This window comes from Penicillium mononematosum, assembly GCF_028829835.1.
Source record: "Penicillium mononematosum strain IBT 11891 chromosome Unknown utg000005l:1.0-9366267.0:1.0-9372171.0, whole genome shotgun sequence".
Classification (NCBI taxonomy): Eukaryota; Fungi; Ascomycota; class Eurotiomycetes; order Eurotiales; family Aspergillaceae; genus Penicillium; species Penicillium mononematosum.
In genome coordinates this window covers 2899766-2913291 of record NW_026643275.1, presented here as the reverse complement: position 1 = coordinate 2913291, position 13526 = coordinate 2899766, and the positions used below count along the sequence as shown (strand labels likewise).

The 13526-nt window shown below is 46.1% G+C and overlaps 7 protein-coding genes across 7 annotated transcripts; 4 read left to right on the top strand and 3 right to left on the bottom strand.

Annotated features, from left to right (window-relative positions):
- Nucleotides 1-967: 967 nt before the first annotated feature.
- Nucleotides 968-1747, top strand: N7519_009192 (uncharacterized protein; the record flags this gene model as incomplete). Its single annotated transcript, XM_057295965.1, has 1 exon — nt 968-1747. The coding sequence occupies one exon, from the start codon at nt 968-970 to the stop codon at nt 1745-1747; it is 780 nt and encodes a 259-aa protein (XP_057143847.1).
- Nucleotides 1748-2858: 1111 nt separating this feature from the next.
- On the top strand, nt 2859-3234 carry N7519_009191 (CVNH domain-containing protein; the record flags this gene model as incomplete). The annotated part of the gene is made up of 2 exons (XM_057295964.1): nt 2859-3000; nt 3047-3234. 2 exons carry the CDS (start codon nt 2859-2861, stop codon nt 3232-3234), a joined length of 330 nt encoding a protein of 109 aa, XP_057143846.1.
- Nucleotides 3235-3570: 336 nt separating this feature from the next.
- Nucleotides 3571-4089, bottom strand: N7519_009190 (uncharacterized protein; the record flags this gene model as incomplete). Its single annotated transcript, XM_057295963.1, has 3 exons — nt 3571-3703; nt 3771-3915; nt 3990-4089. 3 exons carry the CDS (start codon nt 4087-4089, stop codon nt 3571-3573), a joined length of 378 nt encoding a protein of 125 aa, XP_057143845.1.
- A 941-nt stretch (nt 4090-5030) lies between these two features.
- On the bottom strand, nt 5031-5520 carry N7519_009189 (ribonuclease III domain-containing protein; the record flags this gene model as incomplete). The annotated part of the gene is made up of 2 exons (XM_057295962.1): nt 5031-5287; nt 5343-5520. The coding sequence occupies 2 exons, from the start codon at nt 5518-5520 to the stop codon at nt 5031-5033; spliced, it is 435 nt and encodes a 144-aa protein (XP_057143844.1).
- A 1357-nt stretch (nt 5521-6877) lies between these two features.
- Nucleotides 6878-7411, top strand: N7519_009188 (regulator of G-protein signaling domain-containing protein; the record flags this gene model as incomplete). Its single annotated transcript, XM_057295961.1, has 1 exon — nt 6878-7411. The coding sequence occupies one exon, from the start codon at nt 6878-6880 to the stop codon at nt 7409-7411; it is 534 nt and encodes a 177-aa protein (XP_057143843.1).
- Nucleotides 7412-8511: 1100 nt separating this feature from the next.
- On the top strand, nt 8512-8971 carry N7519_009187 (aegerolysin family protein; the record flags this gene model as incomplete). Its single annotated transcript, XM_057295960.1, has 2 exons — nt 8512-8603; nt 8659-8971. The coding sequence occupies 2 exons, from the start codon at nt 8512-8514 to the stop codon at nt 8969-8971; spliced, it is 405 nt and encodes a 134-aa protein (XP_057143842.1).
- Nucleotides 8972-10796: 1825 nt separating this feature from the next.
- N7519_009186 (uncharacterized protein) lies at nt 10797-13294 on the bottom strand (the record flags this gene model as incomplete). Its single annotated transcript, XM_057295959.1, has 6 exons — nt 10797-11284; nt 11341-11544; nt 11596-11628; nt 11685-11870; nt 11921-12284; nt 12338-13294. 6 exons carry the CDS (start codon nt 13292-13294, stop codon nt 10797-10799), a joined length of 2232 nt encoding a protein of 743 aa, XP_057143841.1.
- Nucleotides 13295-13526: the final 232 nt, after the last annotated feature.

Sequence of the window (13526 nt, the reverse complement as noted above, 5' to 3'; positions counted from 1 at the left end):
GATTCTCTCTGCCATGTGACCCTAGCTCTCGTGGCTCCATGGCCAATCATCCACTCGAACTAAACGCCTTACAATCTAAATCTAGGATTGTTCTCTCCACCGCTATGCTGGGGCTACATCCGGCCTTTTTCGTTAGGGATTGAGAATCCCTCATAATACCACAAATAGAGTGATAGTTGGGCCCAGATGTAAGTGCGAAATTTGAATATAAGAACAGTAGAAATCAACCTTGGAAAGAACCTTGGAACGCCAGGCGAATCGCCCAGATGGTTCCCTCGCGGGCCGTGCCTTGTTACCCACCTTCTTACACATTGCCATTGGCTACCATCCATGGACGGTCATAGTGTTCACCGTTGTCTGAGCTTCGCTTCGATAGGAAATCTTTGACGAATAATGTTTGCTCTTCGCGCCTATCTATATATATTGAATATGTGGCGACAGGGGCTGTTTCATGAGTCATTTGTTTGCAGGTAATCAACTGCAACACTCGGATACATAAGAGGCCCCACGGCCGATTTCCCACTGTGGTTTCATACCTCCCTTCGAGGACTATCTGCTCCACATCCGCTTCATTTTATCGTGATATATTTCGATAATTATTCGCTCCCCCGCCAGCCACAGAACCTCGAAAGCAGCCAACATGATAAATGAGACGGACAAACTTGGCAAAAATCCCGATAATCGTGCGCTAGTAAGAGGCTCAAATTCCACCTCAAAAGCGCACCTGAGCCCCAGACCACTGGAAATACTTCTGAAGGAGACAATACAACCTGCCCTTGAGGTGCAAAAACAAATGGACCGAGTCTTACCAACCGATCTTTATTTTTCCCGGGCCGAAAAGCTCCACCAAAAATATAAGTTACCGAGGGAGTGCTTCGAAAATTTTCGTAAACTGCTTTGCGGGGTTCGCACGTTCCCCTGTATTTTGCTTCAGAATCCAATAAATGACCATTTGGAATACAACAGGATGGTCGCAAAGACCAACACTCTACACTGGCTTGAAAAAGAGTTGCAAGGGGTCGGAATAAACCTTGAAGACATTATCATTATGGACTTGTTCCCAATGTTGACCGACAAATGGTTGGATCGGCACCCTGATGAGCGCAAACAAGCAATCGACGAAATGTTTGCGCTCACACTTGATTTTATTCATACATTCAAGCCGGCGGTTATCCTTTCATGCCAATGCCTTGATCCTCAAAGCCACGACCGGTGGACTTCGTTCAAGCACAGCGAGGCTAGAAAGCTACGATCGTCAAGGCGAGGTGCCGAAGGCCAACAAGTGTCTGAGTTCTCGCACGAAGGTCATATTATACATATTGTGCATGGCTTCCACCCTGCTTCGATATTTCGTGGAACCAAAACGATGACGCCTGGCCGGGCGCAAAGGAATTACCAGGCGCAAAGGCAGGCCCAGACGGAGAAGCTCATGCTAGAAGCCTTGCTGGGTCGGATATTCGTTTCTTTATTCCAACCGTATTCAGTATGGCAAAATAAATACATGCTCAGGAAGCGCCAGAGTATTAAGGAACGGGCTATCAAGAAGCTGATTGAACATCTGCGCCAAAAGAAGATAGAGATTGACCAGATACACGAGGAGGGACTTGCTTTGGGCATGTTCCAGGAGCAAGACGACTTTCCCACACTTGATGAGTGGAATGACTTCAGTAGTGCGTTGGATGCGATGTTGAATAAATTATCACTCACCAAAACCTCAGGTACGACTTCCAACCTTGGAAAGTTCTGAGAGTCCCATTATCTAATCAACCATGCTGACCTACCTAGGTAACACCTAGTCACGAATTTCTAGGGCTGCTACCTCATGGCTAGACGTGTGAAGAACACTGGATATTTCCCCTGTGGCTTAATACATCGATCGAGCACAACGAGCTTGTTCTATTCTTTTCTGGATCCCTGTTAAGGGGGATACAAAAGAGAATGTAGCCAGGAAATGAAGATATGCAAGAGGACTTCTTGGGGGACTACTGGAACAACATAATCATTTGTTTATACTATCGCTTTGTCTAGAAGCTAAGATAAGCTTGAAACACGTCATTTATATAACCAATGAGTAACTCGCTATGTTTCTATTTCTTCGTGTTAGGAATCGACCCATGATGACCACGGAGATCATCTAGCTCTGGAAATTCAAGGGCCTTGACGCTTCGCCCAACACTAATCAAGGATCGTTCGATGCTCAACGCCCTTCCCAAGTACGCCGACTATCGTCCGCCATAATGGGCGGTGGTGGTGGTGGTAAAGGAAAAAGTCATCTAAAGAAGTAGTATACTGATATACCTGGTTACTGGCTAGCATTGTGACGGACCCGGAAGGCGATCTGGCGTTATCTATAAAAGACCCCGCCCCCACCTAGTCAATATTCATCCAAGCATCTATCTAGTCAATCAACATTCTTTAGGCCTGTGGCCTCCAATCCTTTATCTTGTTTCTCACATCATGCGATCCTAAGAGTGTCTCCGGATCCCGGGCCACGAGGATTGACACCAACCTTAGAAATTACTTTAAGTTGGTAACACCCGTGTTTGCAAACTCAGTGCTTGTACTACGTTCTTCAATAAGTTAACTTCATAGTAAACAGGTTTTGTTACGACAATATATCATATCCGAGTGGTTCTACCGCTACATATGTAAACACTATTCAGATTGAGTAGCCCAATTTTTTGTAACTGCATGTCATCATTACGGCCCTTCCATCATAACGGAAAGCAAAGTTTTTGCCACCTGCTTAAGATACCTCCACACCGTATATAGGCGATCACGAAGGGTTTTTTTCCATCAATATTCTCTCATCGGGATTTCTGAAGACTACAATATTAGAACTCCAAACCATTCTAACCATGTCTTTCCACCAAAGCGCATGTGATATCCGTCTAAGAGCCGACTCCGGTTGCACGTTCTTGTCCGCGATTTGCAACAATGAGGAGGGTAGTGGTCTTACCGACAATATCCCTCTTGATGAATGTCTCGGAAATGAAAATGGTGAGACACTTCGTAGATCATATTATACTTGACCAACCGTCTTTAGGCCATTTCAGCTGGGGCGGGAGGAATTTCAGCCACGATGCACGTAATATCACCCTTACCCGGGGACCAGATCGAACGCCTGTCCTTCATTCTGATCTCCGGAACTCCTCTGGTGATTTTGTACCCAGCGAAATCGATCTGGCTACGCACATAGCCAATATCGACGGCAAACTTGTTTACTTGTACTAAATGTCTTTCTGGTCTGGGAATGGGAAATTATCATGCTAAGTTAGCTACATATGTTATGTCATATCTTTGCACCATCAAAAACCAATCAAGTCATCATTTAGCAATATGTATAATTTCATTATTGCTACGATTATGAATGCCGAAATGATATGGATCAGCGATGTCGTCTGCACCGTGTTCAAGTCCAGGATGTAAGTCTTGTCTCGGTGTGAATCGGGGCTAAAGCGCGGCTAGGCGGTTTGATAAGCTCGATGAATATGCCTGAATGAGGATTGTATGTTCAACGATATTCCGTATTATAATATAGGTCGTCAGGTATCAGTTTAATATACATTTTTACTGGGCAACTCCGTGGCGCTTCAAACCCTGTAGGTCGGGGATTTCTTGGTCACCCCCTCGGTTCTCCGCCTGGATCTTGACGTCGTCTTCAGGACCACCAGCGCCCTTGAACTGACCAGCTTTGGGAAGTCTATGACCAAGAAAAAGATGTTAGTAGTTGAAAGATAGCGAGAGCGATGGGATAGAATGTTCCTTACCGGTTGCGATCATCACGGGTGCCACCCTCGTCCTCGGGGATCACCCTGTGGTCGCTGCCGGAAGCAGTTGAGCCGGGGCCGTACTTGAGACCGGCAGGCTGCTCAAACTTATTCTCGACCATCTCGTTGACACCGGACTCAAGAGCTAAACCATTATTAGTATGCAAGGCAATTAAGGTGATATCATAGCAAAACGTAGCAGAACGTAGCAAAACGTACTTGAGTCACTCTTCTTCCCGAGACCCTGCTTAGCCTGGTAGGAGTTGAGGTCCTTCTCGGCGTTGAAGGCTGTCTGCTTAAGTTCCTCGGTGGTAGGCATTATGCGTGTATGGAGTTGAGACAAGGAATTGAGAGTAGGAAATTGTGTTAATAGCGGAAAAGACTGTCTAATGGACCATGCTTATAACTCCAGATATACATATCATTCTTTTCGGTATGAATTCAGTTGCATCATAATACATCATAGGTATGTCACGAGTGGGGAAGTGGGGAGTGTGATCTTGAAATCATTGAGCTCAAATATTCTAGAAGCTGCGTGGAACAAATACTCCAGATGGAACCGTCGGTTCCACAAACAGTGCAAACATGAACTATGAAGAATATTGTGGAATACAGAAACACGATCTGTATAGCATGTATGTTGAGACAAAAATAATACTATGAAAAGTACTATGAATATGAAAATTCCAAGTGTATACTGCAGAGAGTAAATGAATGATTTGTCTATCTTCTTCATACATGGAAAGGAGCATCTTTTTATGCTCCTTTTTCGTATACCCCCATTATGGTAGAATAGAAAAGACTCGGTGAGAATCAACAACAACAAGAAGAAGCAAAAACTGACTGAAAGCAGGCTCAATTGAAATGCGAAGCGCTGATGCAGTGAGATAACGACCTGTATACTGAGGACAGCAATGTCATGATCAAACTGCATATAGCCAAGGGAGCCAGGCTTCTTCTGGCAGGAGCCTGAGTGCAGATCCTTCGTGTATGGGACCTGCATTCTTGATGCCGAGTTAGGGTTAGCGTTGCATCACGAAAAAGGCCAGTATTAATGAGAATTAACTGGGATTGTCAACAAATATATTATCCGACCGCATGATATGGTATTCAAGCTTGGACTTCTCGGCGCGTACTATATCAAGGTAAGGCGTAAATACTCCTGTCGTAGACAAGACGCATTTCAATTCCATGACGACTATCTTACTTATAGTACCCATGTTCTTTGAAAGTCTCCTAGTAATGCGTAGACACACCTTCCTATCGCTTCTGGTTGCCGAACTTAGGAGGATAAAGGCTGATTTTGTCCATGCTATTCTTCACCTTCCGTACGCTTTCCTCGGAATCAAGCCAAACAGCACCAATTATTGCCTTCAGCGTGGTAGCAAGTGTATGATCTGGCACACTTCTCTTCAGGTCTAGTCTTTGGGTTATGAATTTCGGAAAATCCAAAGCCCTGGCTCTGGAGGTCAACTGCTTATTGCTGGCGTAGATCTGAAGTAGGTTCGTCCCTTGCTCTGCATGATATAAGTAAATATCAGTACGATGTCTGTGGTGGCAGGGTAGACCTACCAGTGGTGTTTCCTTCCATATACCAACGATGAAGTAACATGAGTGATAAAACCTTGTCTCCTAACAAAGCCAACCGCTCGTTTCCCTCAGTTTGTGGTCCGGCCTCTTCTAAGGCCTCCTCCATCAAACTTCGATCATGAAACTTGTAGCCAATCAAGGATTCAAGTTCTGGCTCCATACCGTATCAATTATATACTTAAGTACCGGTCAAGTCATTCAAGATTGTTTGGGTTAAAAGTTTTGTCGGCTTTCGAGAGAGTGTGTGAGCTATATACTACCTACACCTACTCGCTATGATAACTAAATGCTAAATGGCTTAAAAAAAAACATTACGTCAGTATGACCATGGTCCGAAAGTGGAAATAATTGTGCCAAGCCCAGCATATTAGTTAACCGGGCTTCATCCAGTCTTATCGTTACGCACACAAGAGCGGACATGTCTTTTCCAGCATGGACCTGCGTATGTGGTAGCCTCCATAGTGCCACTCGACGAGCTGGGCACCCACATAATACATACCGATGCGTGCGCGCGCCCGAACAACTCTTATTGAGAGCAACCGCTAAAAAGCGAGCTTGGACCAAGCCAGACTTTTGTCAGATCGCCCACCGCTTCTAGTAATGGTTCATTTATAAATATACAACCATGCGCGGGCACGTATAGGGACTGCTGGGGAAAATTAAGAAGAGAAATTCCCTGTATTCAATCTATGAACACCACTTTTCCAGAAGGCATAGAAAGCAGGCAAACTAGCAAACAGGAAAGGCTCAGTCTGAAAAACAAGGCATCCGTGGGATGGTCTCGCGTATACATCTCAGAGTCAGTGGGCGCGTATCAACGTTGGAATACTATATGATTGGGGCTGAATTGTCCAATCGCAATCAAAGCCAAGGACTTACATATCTAGTTAGAGAGGTGTGGAGATCAGTCTAGACCGACAACTATCCCGGAGTACGCTTGGTCACTGAGAAAGTATTGTTCTATCCATGGATCTGGCCTCATTATGCATCGTAGCCTAAGCGGTATAGATAAGAATTTTTCGACCGACACTTCTGCTAGAACCTACCAACCTATCAATCTCGTCGATAGGACAAAACTTGCACTTTGCGTCAGTTTCCATGGATCACTATAACGGTTTCCCTTCAATGAAAGGCGCCACTTTAGTCCAGAAGGAAACCATCATTCACTCAAGCCCTACGATAGTCTAGAACATCACTTGCGACCTATGGTTACCTTCTTAGAGTTTCACCATGCCTCCTCTCGTCCAATCGCAAAGGAAATCGCTTCGTAAAATGCACTGACTAATCTTCTAATGGAAGCTTGGAATGTATGCACTCCCTTTATATGCCTAACTTCTGTAACTATGATCCTCTTGCATGGTTATACCTGAGACTAGCATTCGAGTCGTGAGATTCTTCATCGACCTTTAAGAATGTCATGCGCATCTAGCTCTAATCCCAAAGAGTTAGACACGCGACCAACGCTTAATGAAGTATTGTCTGATGCCACGCCCCCGCCATATACCCTTAACGCATTCATGACATACCTCTCCGAAAACCATTGCCTGGAGACGTTGCAGTTCACCCTAGCAGCAAAGCAATACCGCGAGACTTATAACTCATTCGTCGATCAAGCGGGTGAACCTATAGTTACGACCGACCCTTCAGCAGGTAGGCATCTACGGATGCTCTACCAGCTCCTCCTGACGACGTACGTTATACCTGGAGCACCCCGTGAAGTCAATCTATCATCCGACGTGCGCGGTTCACTCCTACGATATAAAGACCAATTGACACCGCCCCAACCCGAGGCTCTCGAGCCTGGCGTGAAGCATATTCAAGAACTGATGGAGAATTCGATATTTCTTCTGTTTCTGAATAGCTGCGCTACCCCTTCGTGTCAGGTCTTGGCGCCGGAGGCATCAAATATGATCGATGTCAACATGGATCGCTCTGTCACAAGCTCAGGAAACGACTCCACGAAGTCGCTTCGCGTGAATTCCAAGCGCCCATTCCTTAGCCAACATATGAGGGCTTTGTCATGGCCCCCTTGGGGTCGTCAGCGAGGTTGAACCTCCTGGAATCTGTGCATCCAAATCACATCTCATCTCGCTCCTACCAGTGGAATACCGCCTTGCTAGATCTGACGACGATTGAAGTCTATCCGACCAATCCTACAATTTCAGCAACATCGACGGTTCAGAAAGGGAGCGACGTACCCTGCCCCTGTGTAGCCTGGAAGCGGAACGAGCCTGATGAGTTGAAAGGAAACGTCCTAGGTACGATGTGGCTCGGCGTCCGCCAGATCAGGGACTTTTACAGGTGTATAAGATATGAGGGTCTTGAAAGACGTAATGAATCTCAATTTGTACTTGAATTATGTATGTAAGCCTCTCAAGCGAGCTATAATACAGTAGCGAACCGGTCAATTATACTAAACATATATCGATAACCCCTTGAAGAAGAAATGATCTACAATCTAAGTAAGCAATACGAATAACCGATTAATATAGGGTAGGACAGATCAGAAAACTAATTTCAAAGCGATCGTTTCCCTTCCTTCCGTTAATTGGTATCAGCGCGCGTGGTGCTTCACTCGGTGTGGCTGGCGGCTCGACTGGGAAGAATTGAACAAAGCATACTAAAAAGCACACTTCTCCGTGAATTAAAGGGCCTTTACGATGCTTTGTGGTCTATATAGCTAATAGGATCTCACTCTATTGCTCAGTTGAGTTTCTAGAGCCTGGGGATTGACTTGGTGGCATAGCGAGACATCCTGTAAGATTTATATTTATATCAGTCTTGACTTTATCAGTTTAGATCCCCGGACTTGCATTTGCGATTGCTTATATTCTCTTACCAACTTTAAATCCCATTTAGAAACATTCAAGCCAGTAACGAGCGTAAGGAAAGTTTTGCCTAAGGCGGCATTTATGCCTCAGGCATGAATCAAAAATCAAGAAATATCAGGTTTTCATTACTTATGTCACTTGACTATGCAGGAGGGGCGATACGGCAGGGAATAGATAATGTAAATTCCCGCGCGTTCCCATGGTTGAATTCAAAGCAATCGTCATAGATATGAGATTAAATATTTCTTATATGTCAGATAACTCCCTTCCCTCATTCACTTTGTCAACAGTATCTTAACTCTCACATTGACGACGCAACTATGGCCTCTTCACGATCCCAGAAGTCCCTCCAGATCCAAATTCAAGATGACTTGAAGTATGATATCCGTATCGAAAACGCTAAGCTTGAAAGGTACTTCCTTATCTACCTTGGTGATTTTGAAGGCGGGTTACTAAGGCATGCACAGCGGCAAATTCTACAATGAGGATGATCAAAACGATATCTTGACATCGGAAGATGTCGATGACATGGTTATTCGGCATAACGGTGGGATCCGGTCTGTCTGCTCCATGGACGGATCTGAAGGAAGTATCGATCTTGTTGACGATGTACGGGATGCGAGGATTTGCAATTTAACCTGGAGAGCCTCCCCAGAGGGTGGAGAACGTAATGAGATCAAGAAACTCAACCAAGATACGAGGTACATGGTTGATATTGGGAGTTGGAATGAATCTGGGACTGTAGGATCAGTTCTCGTTACCGTCAAGGACCAAGATTGATCATTATTTGGGTCCTTTTTACTTTCAAGGTCGTCGAGCTTAGTACATGATTCTCAGTCACTTGGGCTCCATGTGCGGTATTGCGATGACGGAAATAGGGGTCGAAAAATGAAGCGAATGCTTTGGTTCTTGTCTCAAATGAAATGTCGTATTGTGTACTCAGTGGTAAAGATAACAATGGCACCCAGTAAATTCGATAAACTATAGTGTTATATATCGACAGGTGTTTCGTTTCATAGATTGGTTTGCGCTTTGCTCCCATATTGACTTCAGGTGTATTTCAGCGAAATGAACGGAACGGTATCATTGAACACTGTAGGAACGATCATACGCGGCTCATACGAAGTGAACCAAATATAAGAAAGGATAAGCGGTGGTTCATGAGGGAATCGGGAAGCATAGAATTTCTCTGCATGTTTTGAGGATTTTGCATCGTCAATTGCCAGAGGTTTTCAGAGGAAATCGATATTTCGCATGAGTTAGGGACAAAACTTAGAGTGAAAAGTGAACTGGAGAATACCAAGGACCGGATTAGCTGACAGCTGGTCGGCTTCTTGAATTATGAGCGATGTTGTTTAGACAGGGCCTGTTGCCCACATGTCCTGTGAGCATCTGGGGTTGATGGTAACGAGTAGAGAAAACTTCGAGTTTAGGTAGAAAAATCGAATCGGATGGTCCCAAAGTGTTGTAAAATATGTGAAAAGCTTCTATAGAACCACGCATTGGCACGTACAAGGCAATGTCAGAGCTAAGCCTGGGCTCATATTGTCATTTGCGGCAACGCTTTCCATCGAATATCCGAAATGGTGTAACTCAAAGTTACAGCGGAAGCACGTGGTTTTGCAGGTCGGCGTTTTCGTATAACTATGTAGTGTAATCGTATGTACCTGGCTAAGTAGAGCCCAGTGTATTTACCTGATCGCTGGAGTAGCCATAAGTAGAATTAAGCGAATAGCAGTTATAGGAACAGGTAGTGGAACAATTCAGGATATATATCTGGAGATATAAATGGCTTTAGCCTTTCGAGGCTAATTCTGTATTATCTCTCTTACTAGTGAACGAGAAACTTAGCGACGATTAAATAGGTCCGAGAGATAATTAACTATTGAATCTTTCCCTCTTATCTTTCCGTAATCCCCTTCGGGAAGACTGAACGACAACTGACTTTAAGACTGGCAGGTGGTGGAACGGCCATTGTGGCGTAAGAAATGAGTTGCATTTCGTAATTTTATTATATGCCGCAAGTGGCTTTTACACCATTCTCTCTTGCATCGCTAGGATCTGAGCATCAGTGGAAAAGTACAGTGACGGCGCCTAAGTATGGACACCCGGAATCCTGCCGGCCAGGCCTCCACTAATCAAAGATCCAGAATACCCAACGGTAAGGCTATTCAGAAAGGTTGTAGCAGAAGAGGGTGGTCAAACATATGCACCGTCACTGTACACTGGAATTGCTATAAGGGCCCTTTCGAAGTCTTCCTACTTCAGTCCGTTGGTATCACTCGTCTATAATGGAAGGGCGGGCTGTAGGGTCAGTTGTGCGAACATTAAACTCGTCCCATGGCGCGCTCACTATCTCATCTGAGAATATAATCCACGGAGGGATGGACTAGTACAGGTAGTATTACAGATGACCTGTCTATAGTCCTCCGCCGGCAAATCGGACCTACGCCTGCCAGGGCCATGTGGAAATTCAAAGTCAAACATCAAAATCAAATTTCGAACCTAAAAGCATCAGGTTCAGTCTCGAGTTCTGACCTTGAGAACCTGTGCGGCCATATTGAGGCCTACCAATTGCCTTGGTGAGGGCTAAACCTCCCCCATCTCAGTAGCAATCCCGCCCATAATCGTTCCGATCCCCGCGCCCCTGAGCGCGCTTCTGCTCGTCTTCCCTGCGAATGCTCGTAACATAATTACGGAACCGATTAGACATCTCTAGCACCTTCTGAAAGTGCGCTTTAGTGACAATCGTCACCAGTGACTCATTGTATTCCGGATCCTCTTCGCTCTCGAACTCCGCCAGCGTGATAGCCGTCTGTAGTGCATTGCGGATATCGCGCCCGTTCAGTTGTGTCTCGTTGGTGGTATCGAGAACCCACTTCTTCGCGTCCGGTGCGATCTGGATCTTACCCGCGCGGTCGCACACCAGCTTCCGGAAAAAGCCGTTCCAGACCTTCCGCCGCGTTTCTTCATTGAGAGACTGGTACCCGATTGCGACATGGACGCGTGAAATGAAGGCATCATCAATCTGTCCAACACGGTTGGTGGTTAGGAAGAGGAGGCCTTTAAAATATTCCATTCGTCGGAGAAAGGCTGTGAATATATCGTTACTAAATCCCTGTGAGGTGATAGTTCGGACTGCAAGTTACCTGATACCAATCCGTTTCGGGCGAGATCTCGATTCTGACGTCGTTCAAGAAAAATATCCGCTTCATCAACGAGTAGCACCGCATTCCAGGCTTCCGCGAGATTAAACCATTTCATGAGGTGGCCTTCGACTAGTGTCTCAATTGTGCCGATATCAGCCACTGTGAGCGCGAGGAGCGGCCGGTGCAACCACTCAGAGATAGCCTCTACCCTCCGTTAGCTGGTTCTCCCTATTGGGATATTCATGACTGGCGTACCAACTGTGTAAGTTTTGCCAACACCCGGAGGACCTGGGAGGATCTTGTCAGATAGGTATTAATAACAGGAACAGCTAACGAGGAGGTACCGTGGAGTAATATAATCTGCCCAGAACCCTTTCCCTCTATGAAGTCGGCAGACCAATGCCCGATCTTGCTATTTTGGCGGTTTGAGAGAGCCTGGATAGTCTTCAGCTCGTCTTGTCCAATAACTAGATTTGAAATACTCTCATCTAACGGCACCGATTCATGAATGTAGTCGAGAGAAAGCAAGACTGAAACGATATTAGTGTCATTTATATGGCAATCAGTAAAGGAGCCTTACTCCATTGCTTATATCGCAGAGCATATGCCAGAGCATCTGGGCATAACAGAAGAAGTTGATGCTCGGTGAGCTCACGAACGATAGGACCGCTGGACTCCACAACAGGCGCTTCAGTGTCCTGGTACACATTGGCGCTTATAAAATTATGGCCATCCTGCCAATCGATGACGGCGTCATTGCTGCCTCGCTCTGTGGTACGTTGCCGGGTATCTTCTGTGGTGTGGAAGGACCGATTGTTGTTGATAAGGATGTCATCATACTCCTGGAACCGATCCGAAAAGTCCCTGACGCGCGGCGGCATAGGCCGGTGGTGGTCAGGGTCTGCGAGCCCTCTCCTATGGTCAATCACCACCTTTCCGGTGTACTGTCGGAGTGTCAGGGAGTTGTTCAATCACCAGTTGTAGACCCATGACCTACATATTGGTTCGTTTCTTTGATGGGCCCATTGTAGTCCGCGAGGAGGTTCCCCTCACGAAGCGCCTTGAAGAAGGTGGCACTCCGACGTAAGATCTGCCTGCGCCGCTCGCCACTGTCCCAGGAGTCCCATATAGAAACTGGACATACTGGCAGACTTGTGATTTCATGGAGACCAGAATAAGCGTGTACCTGCGTGGTGATCAAGCCACGTCGGAGACGGGAGCCATCGGTCTCTAGTCGCCACAGATCAACGAGCCACCGCTCTTCATTCACGGGTCCCCAGACATCACCCGGATTGATGCCATTGGGCCTGACCTCCATCACAACCGCAGCATGGGTCGACCCGTCAACCTGAACATATACATCTGTCCCGGGTGTCAGAAGGTACCAGATCATGTCAAATGCCACCCGGGGAACAGAATCGTGGAGACTTTTCTGACAAGTCAAGATACGCTCTTCGTAGATGGGCCTGATAAATTCTATCAGATGTTGCATGTGCCCTTTCGTCAGGTCTATCATTTGAGTGTCGCCGTCATGTCCAGTCTTGCACATCGTTGCCGTTCTATCGGCCATCGCTTGGATGGCATCAAAGTGGTGAAACAGAACGGCATAGGGCTCTTGGATCCTTAGCTCCCTTCCTTTTACTGATTCATCGGATCGTAATCGGTGGAATGAGGGATAATATTCGATAATGTTATCGAGACCCTCGGCAATAAACGGGGATTTCACCACGAGATGCTGCCTAGACACACGCTTTGGATTCAACAGATCAATATGGGGTGGGTCCGCAATCTCCCATGTTTTGCCTTTCGGGATATCCGCGTCAACAAAAGTTTCAATCGTGATGACTGGGCCGTCCCACTTCACGGGCTTTGGCACGGTATTGTTCGTGTCTACTGATGGCTGGGTCGGACGTACACTGACGGGAAGCTCGATGGGTCGATCGTCGACATACATCAGGTCGGGGTTGTGAAAGTTGAAGCTGTCATCTCTGTAATGACTCCCTAGGCTCTGAAAAACTTTGGCGTTCCAAGTAATGGCTGGTTTAACGCATAAGTGCTCCAGATCTGGATCCTGAGGACTTCTAAATTTAGCCAGATCAAAGACGGGGGAACCCTCAACACGTTGTCGGCCAAAATTCCAACGAACATGTCGGCGAGAATTATAATCCCGTTTGTATCTAGAGTCA